The sequence below is a fragment of the Zootoca vivipara genome, chromosome 5 (assembly GCF_965207765.1).
Source record: "Zootoca vivipara chromosome 5, rZooViv2.hap1.1, whole genome shotgun sequence".
NCBI lineage: Eukaryota > Metazoa > Chordata > Lepidosauria > Squamata > Lacertidae > Zootoca > Zootoca vivipara.
In genome coordinates, this window is record NC_142588.1 from 40,097,594 (window position 1) to 40,116,494 (window position 18,901).

The 18,901-nt window shown below is 40.4% G+C and overlaps 1 protein-coding gene across 2 annotated transcripts in view; it reads right to left on the reverse strand.

Annotated features, from left to right (window-relative positions):
• Window positions 1-18,901, reverse strand: part of DOCK1 (dedicator of cytokinesis 1) — a 370,976-nt gene that overhangs the window by 55,693 nt on the left and 296,382 nt on the right. For both annotated transcript variants that reach the window (XM_035138566.3, XM_035138565.3), the window contains exons 34-38: window positions 12,227-12,312; window positions 11,884-12,040; window positions 9,954-9,994; window positions 7,371-7,461; window positions 693-812 (exon numbers count right to left, since the gene is read on the reverse strand). In XM_035138566.3, coding sequence (XP_034994457.1) covers window positions 693-812; window positions 7,371-7,461; window positions 9,954-9,994; window positions 11,884-12,040; window positions 12,227-12,312 — 495 coding nt within the window. The remainder of the gene's footprint in view (window positions 1-692; window positions 813-7,370; window positions 7,462-9,953; window positions 9,995-11,883; window positions 12,041-12,226; window positions 12,313-18,901) is intronic.

Genomic DNA, 18,901 nt, shown 5'->3' on the forward strand with positions numbered 1-18,901 from the left:
ATTCTTCTTTGCTTCCACATACAAAACTCCTGGCACTTCTCAGTGAGGCCATCTGAGCATTCTAAACAAAAACTTGAAAAGGCTCCTTCCTCCTCCTCTTCTTCCACCATTTTCCTCCTCTTTTTCCACTATTTTCCTTGCCCCAAAATGTATCTTGGGACAAGCAGACATGACTCTTCACAGCACCCCTGAGGGAGAGTTTTTTCCTTTCTGAAAGTTACCTCCTGCCCCTCTGTCTGAATCCAAGAGCATTACTTCCATGTTGGGGACACCATTGGACACAACCCTTTTTAAATTGCTGTGCGAAGTCCTAAAGCTACCAGCTGGATAGAGCAACTATAATAGGATCTGCCAATTAGATGGCTAATTGGCCTTGCCATCTTACTCTGCCCCCTGCCTTAAACTCTCACTGTTTTACCAGTATCAGCTTATCATCAATAAATCCCTTTAGAATAAGATGTGCATTTCCTTCCTAGTAAATTGCACACTAATCTATTCCCTTTCTGTTTATTCAACATTTTATGTATCTCCTGTCGTCGTAATTAGGCTCTAGCTTCCAGTCTCTTTATAAAAAACTTTGCAAATCTCAACTTAAGAGCTCATGGAAGGTCATTTGATGAATTCTTTGTCATTTGGCACATCTGTAGCTCGCAATTTTGCAGTAAAAGCAATGGAACATGCTCCCTTATTACCTTGCCCTTGTCAAAATAATGGATAATTTCTTGATAGAGCTGATCTTTTAGTTGTCCTTGTGTGGCTGCCTGGTATCCATCCCTCTGTGTAAGATGCGCTGCACATGGTTCTTCTGACCACTAAATTAAAGGCAAACCATGGAGAAAAAGAAGGGGATAACAGGTAAATGATGTACCTATAACTGTGCTCTATTTTAAACAAGCCCATGTGATGGATTCGTAAGTTCTTTTGTGGTGGGAAATATGACATCAGTGTTGGAGTTATCACCCACTTTTGCAACCAACCAACCAACCAACCAACCAACCAACCCACTCTTCAAACATTCAGGTTAACTGATCAACCACAGACAAGAAAAGACTTACCTACCAGAACAGGGGCTAAATAAAAAGCTCTTTCAACTAGAATGACTTTGCATTCTTGCTCAGTGCACTCAGTTTTACATTGCAGAAGAGCCTGAAGCACTGAGTGATGTCAATATGAGTATAAAGAAGTGTAAGGTGCAAAAGGAAAAGAGGCAGATGTAATGTGTGCGTATAGAGGAAAGAAAAAAGTAACGGATGGAATTACAGAAGGGGCTCATCAACATGGAACATTCTTCTCCTCAGAGCTTTGCAAATGGCTCCGGCCACCAAAAGTTGAAAAAAACTGTCAAAGGCACAGTGGACAATATATGCCATTCAGTTAATAGAAAAAGACATCACTGACTGCAGTTAACAGAATCAAACTTCTGTAGACTTCAATAATGGTGTTTGTGTTTGCGTGATTTTTTTTTTTGGGGGGGGGAGTGGTGGTGCTTTTATCTTACTTGAAAAAGATCCTGCATTATTTTAAAATCAGCAATGGAATAACACCATACCATTTTAAACACAGCAAGCCTGTCTGATTTATAGGTTAGAGCTAATGCTCTTTTTACTTTTTAATTAAGTCTTACATTCAGCAAGGAGAAAGCTCTTATTTTTCCAGGTATCTGACTTCAAGTAATTAACAGTAGCAAATTAAGAAACTTATCTTGATTTTGAAATTTTATAAGGTGGCAGTAGAAATCATTATAAAATTGAAATTCATTATGCTTCTATGCATGATAGAGGTATTGTGTTGTAGCCTCAATTAAATAAAGAGAGGAATTCAAGAAGCGAACATGATTTGGCCTAATGTTCTATGTATGAAATATACTGCTATATTTTAAAACTTGCCATGTCTTGCTTTTCAATTCCTCTGCTTGGAAAATGATGTGCTTAACATATCTGGTTTATAATTCAAATTTGTAACAGAAAGCCAACTGAAACAGAATAAAGTGACTTTTATTAAATTTTCTGCTATTTGCCTAGATGTTCATATCACTCCAATCCTCAAAGCACTGACTTGCCTGCATGTGAGCTATGGGCCAGATTCAAGGGGTCAGTACTTGTGTACTAAACTTTAAATGATCCAAGTGACTGTACCTGCTGTAATCTGGAGGAGAATATCAACTTGTCCTCATCAGATGGAGAGGCAAAGAGGATGGTGACAGAGGATGGGACACTTTCAGTGGTGGTACCCACTGGGGAGAAATTAGGCCGTCCTCCATTCTGACCATTTTGGAGTAGAAAATCAAAACGTTTTTATCTGGCAACCTTTGCACAACTCTTGTTCTGTGGGTTTTAACTGCTGTTGTTTCATACGTGCCTGGATTTCTTAGTTTTAAACCGTTTTATTATTTTATGTTGGAATCGATCCTGGGTTCCCTCTTGGGAGGAAGGGTGGGATATACATGAGTAGACAAACAAACAAATTTTGAAATGTGTAGCCAACCAGCCACTTAAAAATAATGAAAGCTTAGCTTGCACAACACTCCTCAAGGTTAATATAAAGAAAACAATTCTCTGTAAAGGTGCATGGGGTCATAGATGGATCCCAATCTTATGGATGCTTAGCTGGGAGTAAACTGTACTAAACTCAGGAGGGACTGAGTTAATATGCAAAGGGTTAGGCTGCCTATCTTCATGATTTCTTTCCCTGCACATTGTACCTCTCATTAGCAATTTAAAAAACTGCACACACTTTTAATAAAAGCTCTTCAGTGACAGCTTTATCCTTTAAGTGTCACCTGAATATCATTAACATTTTCTCTTTTTAAAAAATAAAAGACTTACAAATCAATTTCAGAAAATTTGAGTATATAAACTTGAAAATGTATTTGTATAGGTCCTACAAATATGCTCTACACTTTTTCTATTGCTAAATTAACAGGCTTTGGCTGCTATCTATTCATCTCCCCCCCCCCAAATGCATCCTGTTTGTCCTGTAATAAATCTTTGTACCTTTAATTTCCCCCCTTAAATATTTTCTTCTAGAAGCATCAAAATTAATCAGTGGCTACCAGTGTTCATACCAACTATTTTTGAAATGAATTATACAAGGGCATGTTGCACATAACATTGTCCCCATCAGAAAATTACTTTCACTACCATCTAGAAATACTGACGAGTTAGAAAGGGTGCTTCTGCTTCATAATTCAATATTCTACAGCACACTCCAGTATCGTCAAATGTTTGGTTCTGTTCTGATAGCATGGCTTGCTAATTTCAAGATTCAAGAGACTACTGTGCTGAAGTTATGCATCTACACTAGGCATCCCCAAACTTCGGCCCTCCAGATGTTTTGGACTACAGTTCCCATCATCCCTTACCACTGGTCCTGTTAGCTAGGGATCATTGGAGTTGTAGGCCAAAACATCTGGAGGGTCACAGTTTGGGGATGCCTGATCTACACCTTTAACCTTCTGTTAACAACTATTTTTTGGAAGGCCTAGTAGTCTGAAGACCTGGTCTTATGTTTCTTAGGACAATGTTCTACATCTATACTTCTTTGCTGCAATTGAATGGCATATGTTTCTATTCCTTTAATTTTCTGTCTAGAACTATTCTTTTGGGAATGAATCAGTTGTTCCAAACAAGAGGAAATATGGAATATTGTCTAAAGATGCGCAGTATCATTTACTATAGCTTTTCAATACTAGGCAATGCCACCAATGGAGCTTGTTCTGACCCAGCATAGTTTCTTCTCCAATTTTGCAAAAAATGAATATTATGTTTTTCTTTATTTCTGTTTTCTGCCTTCCAAGGGTCCTAAATTCCAAAATATGTCAAGGACAATATTTTGTCCTTATTTCGCAACTACCTCATCATGAGATGTCTTTGTTTAACTGGAACCCTGAGAGGGATCCTGAGAGATTCACATTCAAATGGCGAACTGAGCACAGGAACATACATAGCAAGCTGCGTTATACCTGTCAGACTAGCTCAGTATTGTTGATATTGACTGTCAGTGGCTCACAGACAGCCTTATCAGGAGAGGTCTGAGTCTGAACCTGGGACAAGGCAGGTGCTCTACTAACTGAGCTATGGCATTTGGGAACGTAAAGAAACACCATCTTCGATACTGCATTCCAACTGCAGTGGTACCTTGGTTTAAGAACAGCTTAGTTTATGAACAACTTGGATTAAGAACGCTGCAAACCCAGAAGTAGGTGTTTCGGTTTGTGAACTTTGTCTTGGAATAAGAACATGTTTGCTTCCTGTTGAGTGTGTCCCAGAATGAATTAAGTTCGTAAACCAAGGTACCACTGTACCATTTGCTTAATTCTCCATGTCTACATTCTGATACAATCTTATATGGTATCTGATCAAATACAAAAGTCTGTGCACATAGGTAATTTATAAGGCTGTGTTAGTTCTGTAAGGCTGTCATAGTGGTGCTTAGACCACTGGGGGTTTGGAATTCTTCAGCAATCTAGATGGCGCAATGCTACACAAAGGCACCTTGCTGTGGAGAAAAATGTCTGAACAAATCTATTATTTGGGCAAGGGAATCACATATACCCAATGTGAATCAATTTTCTGCCTAAGCACATGCAAACTCCTCAGAGCAAAATAGTTAGAGATAACTATCACTTCTTTAAAGAACTCAAAATGTATTTGCTGGAAAAATCCCCTTATGGAGAAAAAACTTTTTAAAAGCAAGTTATGCTGTTCAATGTGTTTTCCCCAACTCATTGCATTTAAAAAGAAGAAGAAGTGAAAATAATTTACTGAAGTATACTGCTACAACTGAAGCATATTGTGTGCTTGTCCCATGAATGTACAATGCAAAAAGGATTGAAAAAAGTAATTATTTTGACTTAAGAGAACATATCTAGCTTAACTAGAAACCTCCTCTGGTTCAATACAGCTCCGCAAGACATCAGTCAGCAGAATGGAGGAAGGAGAAAATTTTTGGTGATTCTGCAGGCATCTGTGCTGCATCAAAATTTGGTTTAGATGGTTGAGGGTCCATTTAGAGCAGGCATCCCCAAACTTCGGCCCTCCAGATGTTTTGGACTACAATTCCCATCTTCCCCAACCACTGGTCCTGTTAGCTAGAGATCATGGGAGTTGTAGGCCAAAACATCTGGAGGGCCGCAGTTTGGGGATGCCTGATTTAGAGCATCTTTTAGGGAGGAATCTCTGAAAATTGTCTCACTCCCCTGTCTGCTGATGAATTCAGTATAAAAAAGATAGTGAGTTCTCTGAATTAAGCAGTAGATAAGAGAATGGGCTGATTCATATTTAAGTTATTGTATCAGAAGACATGTGGAAAAAAATTGTCTACCACCAGAGATCTAATAGATGCCATTTATCAACTAGGTCAGAGGTGTTTTTAGTATTATGAATCTGTTTATTGTATAGTTCTGCAAATGGAGAGATGGCAAATAGTGATTTATTAATGATGTATTTATAATATTTATTATATTTTTGGTCAGGATCCAGCTTTGTCACTGGAGAAGCAGGTGTACTTGGTGGCTGGTAAGAAAACTAGGTTGGTAGGAGAACTATGACAATTCCTGGATCAAGATAGCTTGACCACAGTTGTCCATGGTTTGGTAACCTCTTGGCTGAATTACTGCAATGCAGCCTGTGTGGAGCTACTCTTGGGGGTTGGTCCGGAGGCTGCAATTGGTGCCAAATTCAGCAGATGAGTTGCATGTGGGAACAAACTACTGGAAGCATGTAACACCCTGCTTGTGAGATTTGCATTGGCTGCTAATCTGCTACCAGGCCAAGTTCAAGGTGTTCATACTAACATATAAGGTCCTGTACAGTTCAGGAGCAGGTGACTTGAGACACCAACATTTTCCTTATATACCCAGTGGATCACTGTGATCTGTGGGAGAATTGCTGTTTCAAGTTCCAAAGATCTCAGAAGACCACTCAGCAGTAACTTGAAGCAGGGCTTTTAGTGTTATGTGGAAGAGCATTCCTGCCAAGATAGCAACAGGCACCGTGTAATTTTTGGAAACAACTGAAAATGTTCTAACAGGCTTTCCCAGCAGGATAAATGGGTCTTTGCCATGAGAGTCTATTTTGTATGTTTTTAGTTTTGTTTTAAATGTATCTGGTTGTTGTTGTTGTTTGTGGGAGGGTCTTTTTAAAAACCTTTTTGTCCTTTTTATTGTATATTGGCTAGAGAAAACTGCATAGAAGCTGATTAATATATTATTACTATTATTGTTGTTGTTGTTATTATTATTATTATTATGCGGATAGCACTGTGGGTTAAACCACAGAGTAGGGCTTGCCAATCAGAAGGTCAGCGGTTCGAATCCCTGCGACGGGGTGAGCTCCCATTGCTTGGTCCCAGCTCCTGCCAACCTAGCAGTTCGAAAGCACGTCAAAGTACAAGTAGATAAATAGGTACCACTACAGTGGGCTGGTAAACTGTGTTTCCGTGTGCTGCCCTGGTTCACCAGAAGCGGCTTTGTCATGTTGTCCACATGACCTGGAAGCTATATGCTGGCTCCCTCAGCCAATAATGCGAGATGAGCACCGCAACCCCAGAGTCGGTCACGACTGGACCTAATGGTCAGGAGTCCAATAATAATAATAATAATAATAATAATAATAATAATAATAATTAAAGGTAAAGGACCCCTGGATGGTTAATGGTTAAGTCCAGTCAAAAGCGACTATGGGGCATGGTACTTGTCCCACCTTTCAGGCTGAGGGAGCCGGTGTTTATCCACAGACAGCTTTCTAGGTCATGTGGCCAGCATGACTAAACCGCTACTGGCACAACAGAACCCCGTGACAGAAGCGTGACTGCAAGTATATCTCAGTTGTTTTCTATGGAGCAGAACAGGTTCCTGCACTCAAATTCTCCTACTAGGACCATGGTTAGACAGTTCACTAGTTTCATGGTACAATCCTACACATGCTTACTCAGAGGTCAGTTCCACTGTGTCCAACAGTCCTATTTTAAGCTAAATATTAAATCTCAAAAACTGTTCCCCCCCACCTTTCTTCCCTTGAATTTTCTTGTTTTAACACCTCAGGCAACTTCAAATTCTCCTTAGTATTTTGACTTAGAAAAACAGTAAATTCTCTAGTTCTGACTCTCATCAACATTGAGAACTGTATGGAAAGTTTCTTCACCAACCCAGACCCCTCAAATGTTATACAGTGCTGGTAGGTGGCAGATGACAAAGCACACCTTGACTAACAATCTGCATTCATATTTTGTTTGTCCCACAAAAAATGCTGCAATTGGAGACCTAAGCTTTCAATTTTTCTGAATCATTTAGTGCATTTTACAAGGGAGTGTTTCGGACTCAGCGATCTTTCAGCTTGCAAAACAAAGATGGTACATTCGAACTATTATACCTTAAGCAGCTTTGCATGCAGCAGTAAAGTGTAGGCAGCTTCAGTGTAGTTATCACATTCTTTGTGCAGGTCACAAAGCTTGTACAAATACCTACAAGTAAAAAATTAAAACAAACTCTCAGTAATGTCATAAAACAAGGTCAAAGGGCTTAGCAGTTAGATTCCTATGCTCAAATAGAACAACATATAACCGAAGTACTTTAAAACTCATATTTTATTTCATCTAATCAGTATGTAGCACACAGCATGTCAAGAAAATCAACAACAAAAAATAATGTACTCATGCATTTTATGAAGGTTGTAACTTCAATGTCTATAAAACTGAAACTCTTTTGATAGCTTGGTGTCTGGAGATATGCAACAAAAAAGTTGTGATGCTGGTATAAATGTGTCTTTCCTAAAATGGGCAGTTAATTTGTTGTTTCAAGAAGCCCTCCAAGAAAACCACTGGGGACTCCATGGCTAAATTGCTACCACAACTAAGGCTACAATCCTATACACTCTTCCCTGGAAATATGTCCCAGTGAACTCAATGAAACTTACTTCTGAGCAGATGTGCATAGGATTGTACTGTTCAAGGGGAAAATCTATTTTTTAAAAATCACTAAGATAGCTCTTAATATATTCATGGTCAAAATGGAAACTACAAATGCATAAAAGGCTTTATCTCAAAAATTTCTATACCTTTCTGAAGATTTCCTCAAAGGAAAGTAGTCAGATGGCATAAAAAACCTTTTGGTAATTAGTAGCCTATCCAGGGGATACAAGATTTTGCTACCCACCAGAGAATGGGAGAATGCAGTTGGGACAATAAAAAGTACAATAAAAATTAATGAGCAATTAGTCTAGCTGCAAAGAGGAAACAAGTAATTAAAGCACCCCCATCTGCACCCCTAAGCAACGAACAAAAACAAATTCATTGAAGGGAGGGGGGGGGACAAAATAAAATAAAAGGGCCAGTAGACGAGAAGCAGCAGTGCCTATGAAAGAAGAGGGAAAAGAGGAAAAACAGCTACCGTATTTTTTTGCTCCATAAGAAGCACCTGAGCATAAGATGCACCTAGTTTTTCAGAGGAAAACAAGAAAAAAATATTATTTTCTAGCGAGAGCCACACAGAGTGTGTAAGCGGCTGTCCGTTTGCTTGCTTTACAGTGAGCTGGGAGGAGGTGCAGAAGGGGCTCCCATCCATCCCTCCTCTCGCCTCGCTGTAGAGAAAGCCTTCAATGGCTCAGAAGACGGAAGGAAGAAAGGAAGGGGAGAGAGAGAGAGAAAGAAAAAGAAAGAAAGAAAGAGATACAATGAAGGAAGGGGTGAAAGAGAGAGAGAGAGAGGAAGAGAGAGGGGGGAGGAAGAGAGGGGGAAGGAAGGAAGGAGGGAGGGAAGAGAGGGAGGGAGGGAGGGAAGGAAGGGGTGAGAGAGGGAAAGAGATAGAGAGAGGGAGGAAGAGAGAGAAGGGAGGGAGGGTGTGTGTGAGAGAGAGAGAGAGGGAAGGAAGGAAGGAAGGAAGGAAGGAAGGAAGGAAGGGGGGGAGAGAGAGAGGAGGGGCGGAAGGGGCTCCCATCTGTCCCTCCTCCCGGCTCACCGCCAAGCAAGCGGAGCGAGAGCCGCCCAAACGCTGTGTGCAGCTCTCGCTCAAGCAAAGCAAGAGCTGCGCACAGTGCCCAAGGGGCTCTTGCTATATTTGCTTTACAGCGAGCCAGGAGAAGGGACGGACGGGAGCCCCTTCCGCCCCTCCTCACAGCTTCCATCCTTCCTTCCGGCTCGCCACAAAGCAAGCGGGGCAGGCTTGGTTACCAAGGTTGGGAGAGGCGCTGCGCCTCTCCCAATGGCAGCTACCAAGCCTGCTCTTGCGAACGGGCCTTCGCTCCATAACATATTCGAGACATTTTCCCTTCCTTTTTAGGAGGCAAAAAGTGTGTCCTATGGCACGAAAAATACGGTACTTAAAATGCTGTTAGAAGGGAGAAACGTAAATTCACGTTTTATCCAGTACAGCTGTGTTTTAATTACCAAAAAAAAACCAGGGCGGGGCGGGGAAAATGAGAAGACAAATAGAAAAGACAGGGAAGTAACCAATCACTAGCAATGCTTGGATTCTCTATTAAAAAGTAAGTTTTATTCATAACAGACTTATTGAAAGTAATGGACCTAAGTTATATCCATAAATTTTAATGGGTCTATTCTAAGTATGATTCATGTTGGATACAACCTTAAGTGAACAAATGATTCCATTCTGGAGAAAAGTGGTGTGGAAGCAACCCATGAGACTAGACATCTATATATACCTAAAATATACAATATCCTAAATATTTAAACATTTAAAAATCAACCTAATTATAAAAAAAACAAGAGGAGTCACACCAACCCTAGCATTTCTCTTAACAGAACACAGACTCAGTTTTGAAGATTATAGGAACAGTCAGAAATGCAAATTGTATATTGGGCATATGAGCGAAAGAACACATTTAATTAATCTTACAGACTCGTGTGCAGAACAGATATCTGCTCCTTTTATTAGTGCAATCCCACAGCCCTCTTGCTTTATAAGAAACGCAATGTCTAATAAAGTTAGGTTTACAAACCTTATGTACATTTCTTCTCTTTCAATCTCTTTGTAGAAATTCTGGAACAAGAAAAGAGAAGAGAAGAATACGCTGACATTAGAGATTTGTCAGTGAGCCATACATATATTAGGCATATTTATTATATTAGAAACTCATAGCCACGTAACATTAGCCTCAAACTGTGACATGAAACTTGCTCCTGGTTAGAGGCGCTCATACATTCTTATAACTGTGAAATCTGCAAACAGTACTTTACATTTCACTGCAGAGATTCAGTATTTTCAGGGTAGGGCATTTTCAAGTCATACACCATTAGCTTTCCTCGGCTTTCTAATGTACAAAACATCATAATGTGCTAAAATGAAATTTCAAATTTCAAAGTAGTTTTGGTAATAAATCATACATTCTTGAATCTAATACTTTCTTAAGCACTGGATTTTTTTTTTTTAAAAAAAAACCTGACAGGACTGTTGTGAGGATTAATGGGAAAGAAAATAGCAGAGCACTTTGCATGCTTAATTTGGTAAGGAATAATTCACTTAATAAAAAGAATGCATGTTTCTCCTGCTGTCACACCTTCTTCCTTTCAGTATAGCAAGAACTTGATGAACGTTTTCAACCTTGACAGACTGAGATGGAATTCAGAGTAACTTCCAGTAATTCCATCAACAACGGGCCACTGTTATGGAAAATAACGATCCTGAAGGTGGAAATTGCCTTGGAAGAACCCCCCCCCCCAATAGTATGATTATGAAGTATCTCTCATTTGAACCAGAGACACAATTTGCTAACAGACCAACTTAGTAAAGCCTCATGTCCACCTGCTCTCTGTATCCTTCGCATGCACTGATGTTTCTTCTGCACTGTACATAAACCTATGAAGATTCCTCTTCATGCATCTACCAAAGTAGCCGGCAGCTCTAAAAAGCCCACACACTTCAAAGGTGCCACTGGACTCTTGTCATTTTTAATAACCAGGCTATTATACTGAAGTTAGATTTTATCACTGGATCTTCTTTTCCTTGTATTTGTAGCGTACGTAGATGGATTATGACAGCAAACCCATGCTGCAAATGGATTAATACGCTTCAGAAGTGAGACTCTGGGAAATTGAAAATAGAGGCAAACGCAACAAATACAAGTTATAGGGAAGAGCTAGAAAAATAAACCTCTTAAACTTTTCCGGTTTGATAAATTGCTCTAATTTCCTTTATAACTTTTGAAAAAGCAATGGAAGCAATCCTAGTGCCTTTAAAAAAAATCCTGTAAAGTTTCCAACAGGCAGAATCTTGTCACTCTAAATCTACTCAGAAAAGCAGGCAGTCTCTTCTAAAAGCAATCCACATTTCACTCTACAGATCATGATCAATAGCTACTTCCAAGGACTCTCTCCCCTCCCCAAATTAAGGAATAGCACTGCTACTGACACAAAAGTTAAATAATGAGGTGGATAGCCTCTTAAACGATAGCTCAGTTTACCAACAGTACACTCATGGAGTACAAATACCAATCAGAGATATGGTTTTAAACAGCAAGTTGCATATTCTGCAAGTAGTCCTAAGCCTATTGAAGCAGCAAGTATGCCGTGCAGAAGCCCAATGATCTAAACTTTGATTATCGAAGATTTCTGAACACCTAAGTTTATCTCGCGTCCTCATCCTTAGATAAACAGCTTTCATATTTATCTGAATTTCTGAACACTTGGGCCACACAGATTGTAAAATTGTGCAAATCCGCTTTTGATTTTTTACATCGTAACAGTTCTATTTTTCCTATTAATTAGTCTATTGTGCATCTAATTTCATTATGTTTCTCTTTAAAATTGGTTGTGGTTGTTGTTCTTAACTTGCTAAAATAACAAAATGTATGTTTCCTATCAAGACCCCACTGTTACATTTACAAATTCAGCAGGCACTCTAAATTTAGCTATTCATTTCTTCTCACTCACCAGCACGTTGACAGTACAGCTCATGCGGTTTTCCTTGTTTTCATCATGCATAATGGTTCTGTAATCCAGAAGTCTCTCCATCAAGCGAACCACAAGTTTAACAAAATTTTCACCATTTTTGGCAAGGTACTTATGTTTTCTACAGTGTTCCAGGAGACTGAAAATATAATTACAAAAGCATTGTTAATCACACTTGGGAGCACACTTGACTAAGGTGTAATTTTAAATATTTTGTATCATTAACATATTTTAATTATTCTTAGGCTTCAAAGTTCATTATAATCTTATTGGTATCTCTCTCGACTATGTTCCAAGACAAATCCTACTGCTAACCAACACTTACATTTTGTCAAACAACACTTTATACTGCTCATCTCCTCTGCCTCCTTCTACTTCATGATCCAGCTTCGTGATGATCTCATTTTCAAACTACAATTAAATAGAAAGAGCGTAAATAATCAGCACACAGCAAATATTTCATTTTATTACTATAGAAATCAATGGGTCATAGATTTGTTAAAGCTCACAACAAGATATATGACCACTGTTTTTCAGCTTGATTGGCTTTTAACAGTTTGAAATCTCTTATATTAGGCCATGTGTAATGATCTGTTGCCCTATGAGGATCTTTTCATTCAGAAAATACTTGGTCATGTTGTTAAATGGGGCTTAGACGATTGCTTTAAGAAAATCTAAATAAGGTGTCTGATTAGTGGAATAAAGGGTGGGGAATAACATGCGGAACAGGCACACAATGTCCTTTACAATTATTATAATAGCAACAAATGCAAGCAGTTTGAAGCATCATTACTGATGATATATAACACCTTAGGCAGGACTGCCAATTGCATCATCCAGTTGGATGAGCACCCTAACATCTATTTGAACTAGAGAAGTTGGCTCACCTCAAAACACATCTAATGGATATCTCCAAATATATTTCATTGGGGGATGGAATTTGTAAGCTGAAGCAGAAAAGAGCTAGTCAGGAGGTTAAAGAGAAGGGTGTAACAAGACCATAGGGATGGAAATTTTATTCTGGCAGAAGCATTCTAAATTGGATGGTGGCATTGTAACAAGTAACTGAAGCAATAGATTATTATTAATATATTCTTCTCACACATGTATAGTCTTATTTTATTATAATATTAAAATCAATAGTTGTACAATGTATCTGACATGCTGCAGCCTCATTTCTAAGAGTTATAAACTAGTGAGTAAATGTGCAGAGAATTGGGTTGTTAATGTGGAAAATGAAGAGTTTTTGAGTTGCAGGTCCATGTTGATGCTGAGAAGTTATGTACTTGCTCCGTACTGAAGTTTTGGAGTAGAAAGACTACAATTTTTTTAAAAAAATTAGTAGAACACTTAAAAGTTAAAAAATGTAGCAATTATTAACTTAATAATTATTTGTGTGCAAGTGTATGTGTGTGTGTGTGTGTGTGTGTGTGTGTGTGCATCATTGGCCAGATGTGATTGATATGGAGTCGATTCTAATTATATTTCTCTTGCTTTAACTTTATATAAATGCAATGATGTTAGGAACAAGTTTGTTTCTTCCCCTTCCCCTTTCATGAGGTAACACCCAAACTAAAGTTCTCCCTGGGTCTTTTTCTATATCATAAAGCCAACACAAAGGATGGTTGGACATGCATTCAAATAAATGTAGAAACCCATAATCTGGTCTTGATCACATTCTAGCCAGTTCACATGTAGCATGAAACCACGGATAGCATCAGCAAGGAGGAGTGTCGCCTTTTCTTTCTTTCTTTCTTTCTTTCTTTCTTTCTTTCTTTCTTTCTGCCCATGGCAGCCATTTTGGGCTTGCAACCATGGCACTTATATGAAGATCTGAATACAAGCACCTCATTTTTCACTCCAAAAAGCTATGGTTAACAGTCTGTGCAAGAACTAGTATGATCCAGTATGAATCATTGGGATTGAGTGCTCCCCCTACCCAATGTGCCATTAAAAGTATGTTGTCATACTTTACATAGGAACCAGAAATCGTGGTTTAAAACAAGCTCTAGTCAGTTTCCAAACAAGTCAGCTTCAAACTAGAGTTTGCTTTAAGACAGAAACTCAGGTTTATATGTAAAAACAAGTCAGGCCTATTTGGGGTAGGGTGGGGAATAGCTGCATAGGAATACAAAAGGAGGGAGAGGGCACTGTGTGAGCCTGAGCCATAGGTTTGTATGTGAACAAGCCTTATGCAAAGAAATAAGATTAAAGAAGCACTAGTTTAAAAACCCCAGATTATCCACATGTTGATAGTTACATAATGAAAAGCAGCTGGGCATGTTTCAATTTGCTGCTGTGTGCCTGGCAGGGCTCTGAATTTTGCAGTTCCCCCACCTTCTGTTGTCCCTCCCCATTTCACAACGTTTGATAAATATAACTTGGATCTTATTCTTCAGATGGTCTCTGAAGAAGTGTGCATGCACACGAAAGCTCATACCAATGACAAACTTAGTTGGTCTCTAAGGTGCTACTGGAAGAGAAAAAAAAATTCTTTTGTTTCGACTACGCCAGACCAACATGGCTGCCTACTTGTAATTGGATCTTACTGGTTGCAGTTTAGTATTGGGATCTGCCTAGTGTCTGATTATTATTGCTGGCTGGCTGTGTTTTTGTTCTCTTTGTAGAATTTTATATATATATATTGGGGTAGCAAGCATGGTGCCCTCCAGATTTTGTTGATGTCTCATCATCCTTGACAGATACTGGTTGGGGCTGATGTGACTTGGAGTCTTGGACTTGGAGTCCATCATCATCTGGAGGGGACTGTGTTGGCTATCCCTATTTTATATATGTACCCTACCCTAAGATCAATTGATATAGGGCTGGTTGGAAATGTTTTAATTACTAGATAAAAAGAATTTAATTCGTAGATAAATCATACACATTTGGGGAGCATCGCTATAGTTCAGTGACTAAACTAGACAAAGAATGGTGGGACATACCAGCTGGGGAACCCCTAGAGGAAGGCTCAGAGCCTGGGGATTGGCGGTGGGAGGGAAAAGATTTGATGCTGAAGGGGAGACAGGGTTTAGTGAGCAGGCAGAGCCGGTGACAGGAAGCAGTTCAGACTCAGAACAGAGGGAGCAAATGGCTGCTGAAGAATCCAGGGAGTGCCCCCCCCTTCTGCTGCGACAAACTCCCCTCCTGATCTCCAGGAATGCACCGGAAAATGAGGAGAGCAGAACAGACACAAGGAAGTCTGAGATTCCTTGGGAAACATCCGAGAGAGAAGGAGCCTTAGAAAGAGTGGAAGGCAAGACCTACTGGGAAGGGTTGCTGAGTTGTATGGTCGTGCTGACCTGTGACTGACTCCAGCCATAACAGAGAGTGACAGAAAGGCAGGCGTGGTTATATAGAATCTGTCAACATGTGAGATAAATGCACTCAAGGTCCAGATACTACAGGGGATCTTGATGTTTACGCTCCTATAAATAGGGTGGTGATTTTTTTTTTTATTGTTTAGCCCTTGTGTCTTCTAATTCCATTTTGTGCCTTCCAAGTTTCCTCTTACATAGACTGATTGCTTCTAAAATCCACTCTGCTTATCCCAACTTTTCATTTATTTCTACTACTACTTCTCCTAACTAAAGAGGAAAAAGCCACCTTTGAATTCTAATGAAACCTCAAGTGTTCATATCATAATATATTATGCAAACAGTGTCTAATGTGCATAATTCAAAATGATTACAGGTTGGGGACGTACTTGTCACTAAGATAGTATATACATTAGAGGCATCAATCATTCAAACTGATGTTGCCTAAAAGTAGTCTGGCAATGCAGAACGGCCTCTAACTGGGCACACAACCAAATCTGAAGACTTTAAAAGTCCTTTTACAGCACCAGTGTGGTATAAAGGATGACAACACAATCAAGGATGTAAAAATGGTATAATACAGGGAGTCCAAGCAATTTAATTCTATGGCGAGCATATGCACTCCAACTATCAGGGACAATATATTTATTATTATTATTATTAAAACATATACTGTGTATTTGAGCAACTATATATCAGTGAATGCTTACAAAAAGATTTTAAGTCCAGTGTAAACTCTAGCTAAATTTTGTTTGTAAAGAGCAGTCAATCCACTTTGGAGGAATATTCTCTTGATGCGCCACATTTTGGAAAAGAAAACGGAATTACAGTCGTACCTTGGAAGTTGAACAGAATCCGTTCTGGAAGTCCATTTGACTTCCAAATTGGAAGCCACAGAAGTCATGACAGACATTCAGGTTCCAAAGAACATTTGCAACAGGAACAATCACTTCCAGGTTCACGGCGTTGGGAGCCAAAACGTTCAACTTGCAAGGCATTCGACATCTGAGGTACGACTATACATTCCTTGCTGTGAAAGAGATATTTGGAGTGCAGCAACACTAACCCAACCAATCAGTGAGGGAGAGGCTCACAAATAGAAATATGTCAGTTACAAAACCTGACTTACTTAGCTCAATGAAGTAAACATGTACCTGCCCAAAGCAACTCGTGTCACTCAAGACCTTTGAGATGGAGAGATTTATTCTCATTTCAGTTATGAACAACTGCATAGCTACGGAGTATTGTTCCAAGGAATTTGAGACATTCATTCTTCAGTCATTACACTGTCTCTATGATATGTTGTTGTTGTTGTTTAGTCGTTTAGTCGTGTCCGACTCTTCGTGACCCCATGGACCATAGCACGCCAGGCACTCCTGTCTTCCACTGCCTCCCGCAGTTTGGTCAAACTCATGTTCGTAGCTTCGAGAACACTGTCCAACCATCTCGTCCTCTGTCGTCCCCTTCTCCCAGTGCCCTCCATCTTTTCCAACATCAAGGTCTTTTCCAAGGATTCTTCTCTTCTCATGAGGTGGCCAAAGTATTGGAGCCTCAGCTTCATGATCTGTCCTTCCAGTGAGCACTCAGGGCTGATTTCCTTAAGAATGGATAGGTTTGATCTTCTTGCAGTCCATGGGACTCTCAAGAGTCTCCTCCAGCACCATGTCTCTATGATATACTTGGTACGAACTCTTCCAAAGTTCACAAATTGGCAGTTAAATGTCCATTTGGAACTTTATATCTCAGGGGTCCGCAAGGCTTACTGGGCATGGGCCTGCGGAGATCCTCCTTGGGCCGGGCGGTGCAGCGCGATGCCGAAAATCGCTTCTGCGCATGCCCAGATGCCAAAAATTGTGCCTGTGCAGAAGCGATTTCCGGTGTTTGGGCAGGAGCAGAAGCAATTTCCAGCGCCGCGGACATGTGCAGACACGATTTCTAGCATCTGGGCATGCACAGAAGCCATTTATGGAGCCGCAGATGAGAGTCCCCGCGCTGCACTGTGCCAGTTTAGGGCAGCGCGAGACGACTCGCCAAACGGGTGGCTCGGGGACCAGTTAAACGGCTTCCGTGGGCTGCACCTGTTATATGCCATATACCTGCTAAATGCTGGTCACTATGATATGTGGGAAAAAATAGGGTGCATGGACCCTATGAGGATCACAAACACCTGTGTGGTATGCACTTGACATACTGCATGGGCACCACTCCAAAGAGGGTAGTGTAGCCAATTTTGCAGTAGTCAAGCCACCTCCCATCCACACTGCCCCAGTCCTTAATCTACTCCAGGTGGCAACATGGTCCCCTACAGGTGTTGTGGGACTCGAACTCCCATCATTCCTCTCAGTTAGCTATGCTGGCTAGGGCTGGTGGGAGTTGGGATGAACATTTGGAGGGCAGCACATTGTCTACGCCAGGGGTCAACAACCTTTTGCAGCCGTGGGCCAGTCCACCGTCCCTCAGTCCATGTGGTGGGCTGGACTATATTTGGAAAATAATATATGAATGAATTCCTATGCCCTACAAATAACCCAGAGACACATTTTAAATAAAAGCACACATTCTACTCATGTAAAAACACCAGACAGGCCCCACAAATAACCCAGAGATGCATTTTAAATAAAAGGACACATTCTACTCATGTAAAAACACACTGATTCCTGGACTGTCAGCGGGCCAGATTGAGAAGGCGATTGGGCCGCATCTGGCCCCCAGGCCTTAGGTTGCCTACCCCTGGTCTATGCCAATCTAAATCATCTCACCCTACCTCCTGTTTCTTAGTCGTATTGTAACGGGGCAAAAACATAATGCTGGAACTAGCTATTTTACATATACAAGTGGAGAACTGAAACAGAAGTTGGAAGTGTTAGAATGTTCCTCCTCAAGGCTCCAGGAGGACTGGAACAGAAGCTTAGATAACACTTTTGGTGTAAGGGTGGGTTCACATCAAGGGTGGCTGAGGGGACATTTCAGAAGGTAGAATTCTCTCCCTTATGAAACATGCCCAGCTGCACTATAAACTAACTCCTAAAGACACCACAGTCTCTGTTGTCCCTCATTCCAAAGTAAACACAAACCCTGGGTAAACACCTGAAATCCATGGAATCTCACACTGCTTGGGGTTTGGGGGTGGTGTGCAACAATATGTTTCACAGGCTATTGCATGGGTAGGCAAACTAAGGCCCGGGGGCTGGATCCAGCCCAATCGCCTTCTAAATCCGGTCTGCGGAAGGTCCAGGAATCAGCATGTTTTTACATGAATAGAATGTGCCCTTTTATTTAAAATGCATCTTTGGGTTATTTGTGGGGCATAGGAATTGTTCATTCCCCCCCCCAAAAAAATATAATCCAGCCCCCCACAAGGTCTGAGGGGCAGTGGACTGGCCCCCTGCTGAAAAGGTTTGCTGACCCCTGAACTAACTAAAGGCTTCCATATCAATATATAGCCACTATATTTCTGTATGGAGAGGGGAGGAAAGGTTTAAAGAGTGAGAAAGGGAAAATGCAACACACACACCCCTCAAATCTCCCTATATAGTAGTGGTTCTTAACCCTTTTCAAAGGTCATGGACCCATTTCAGAATCCTATGGGAGGTTATGAACCTTCATGCACAAACCAAGTTCTGCATACAATTTATTGTATTGCGTTGGAATTCATTTATCTTTTTTGCACCCCAGATCATGGA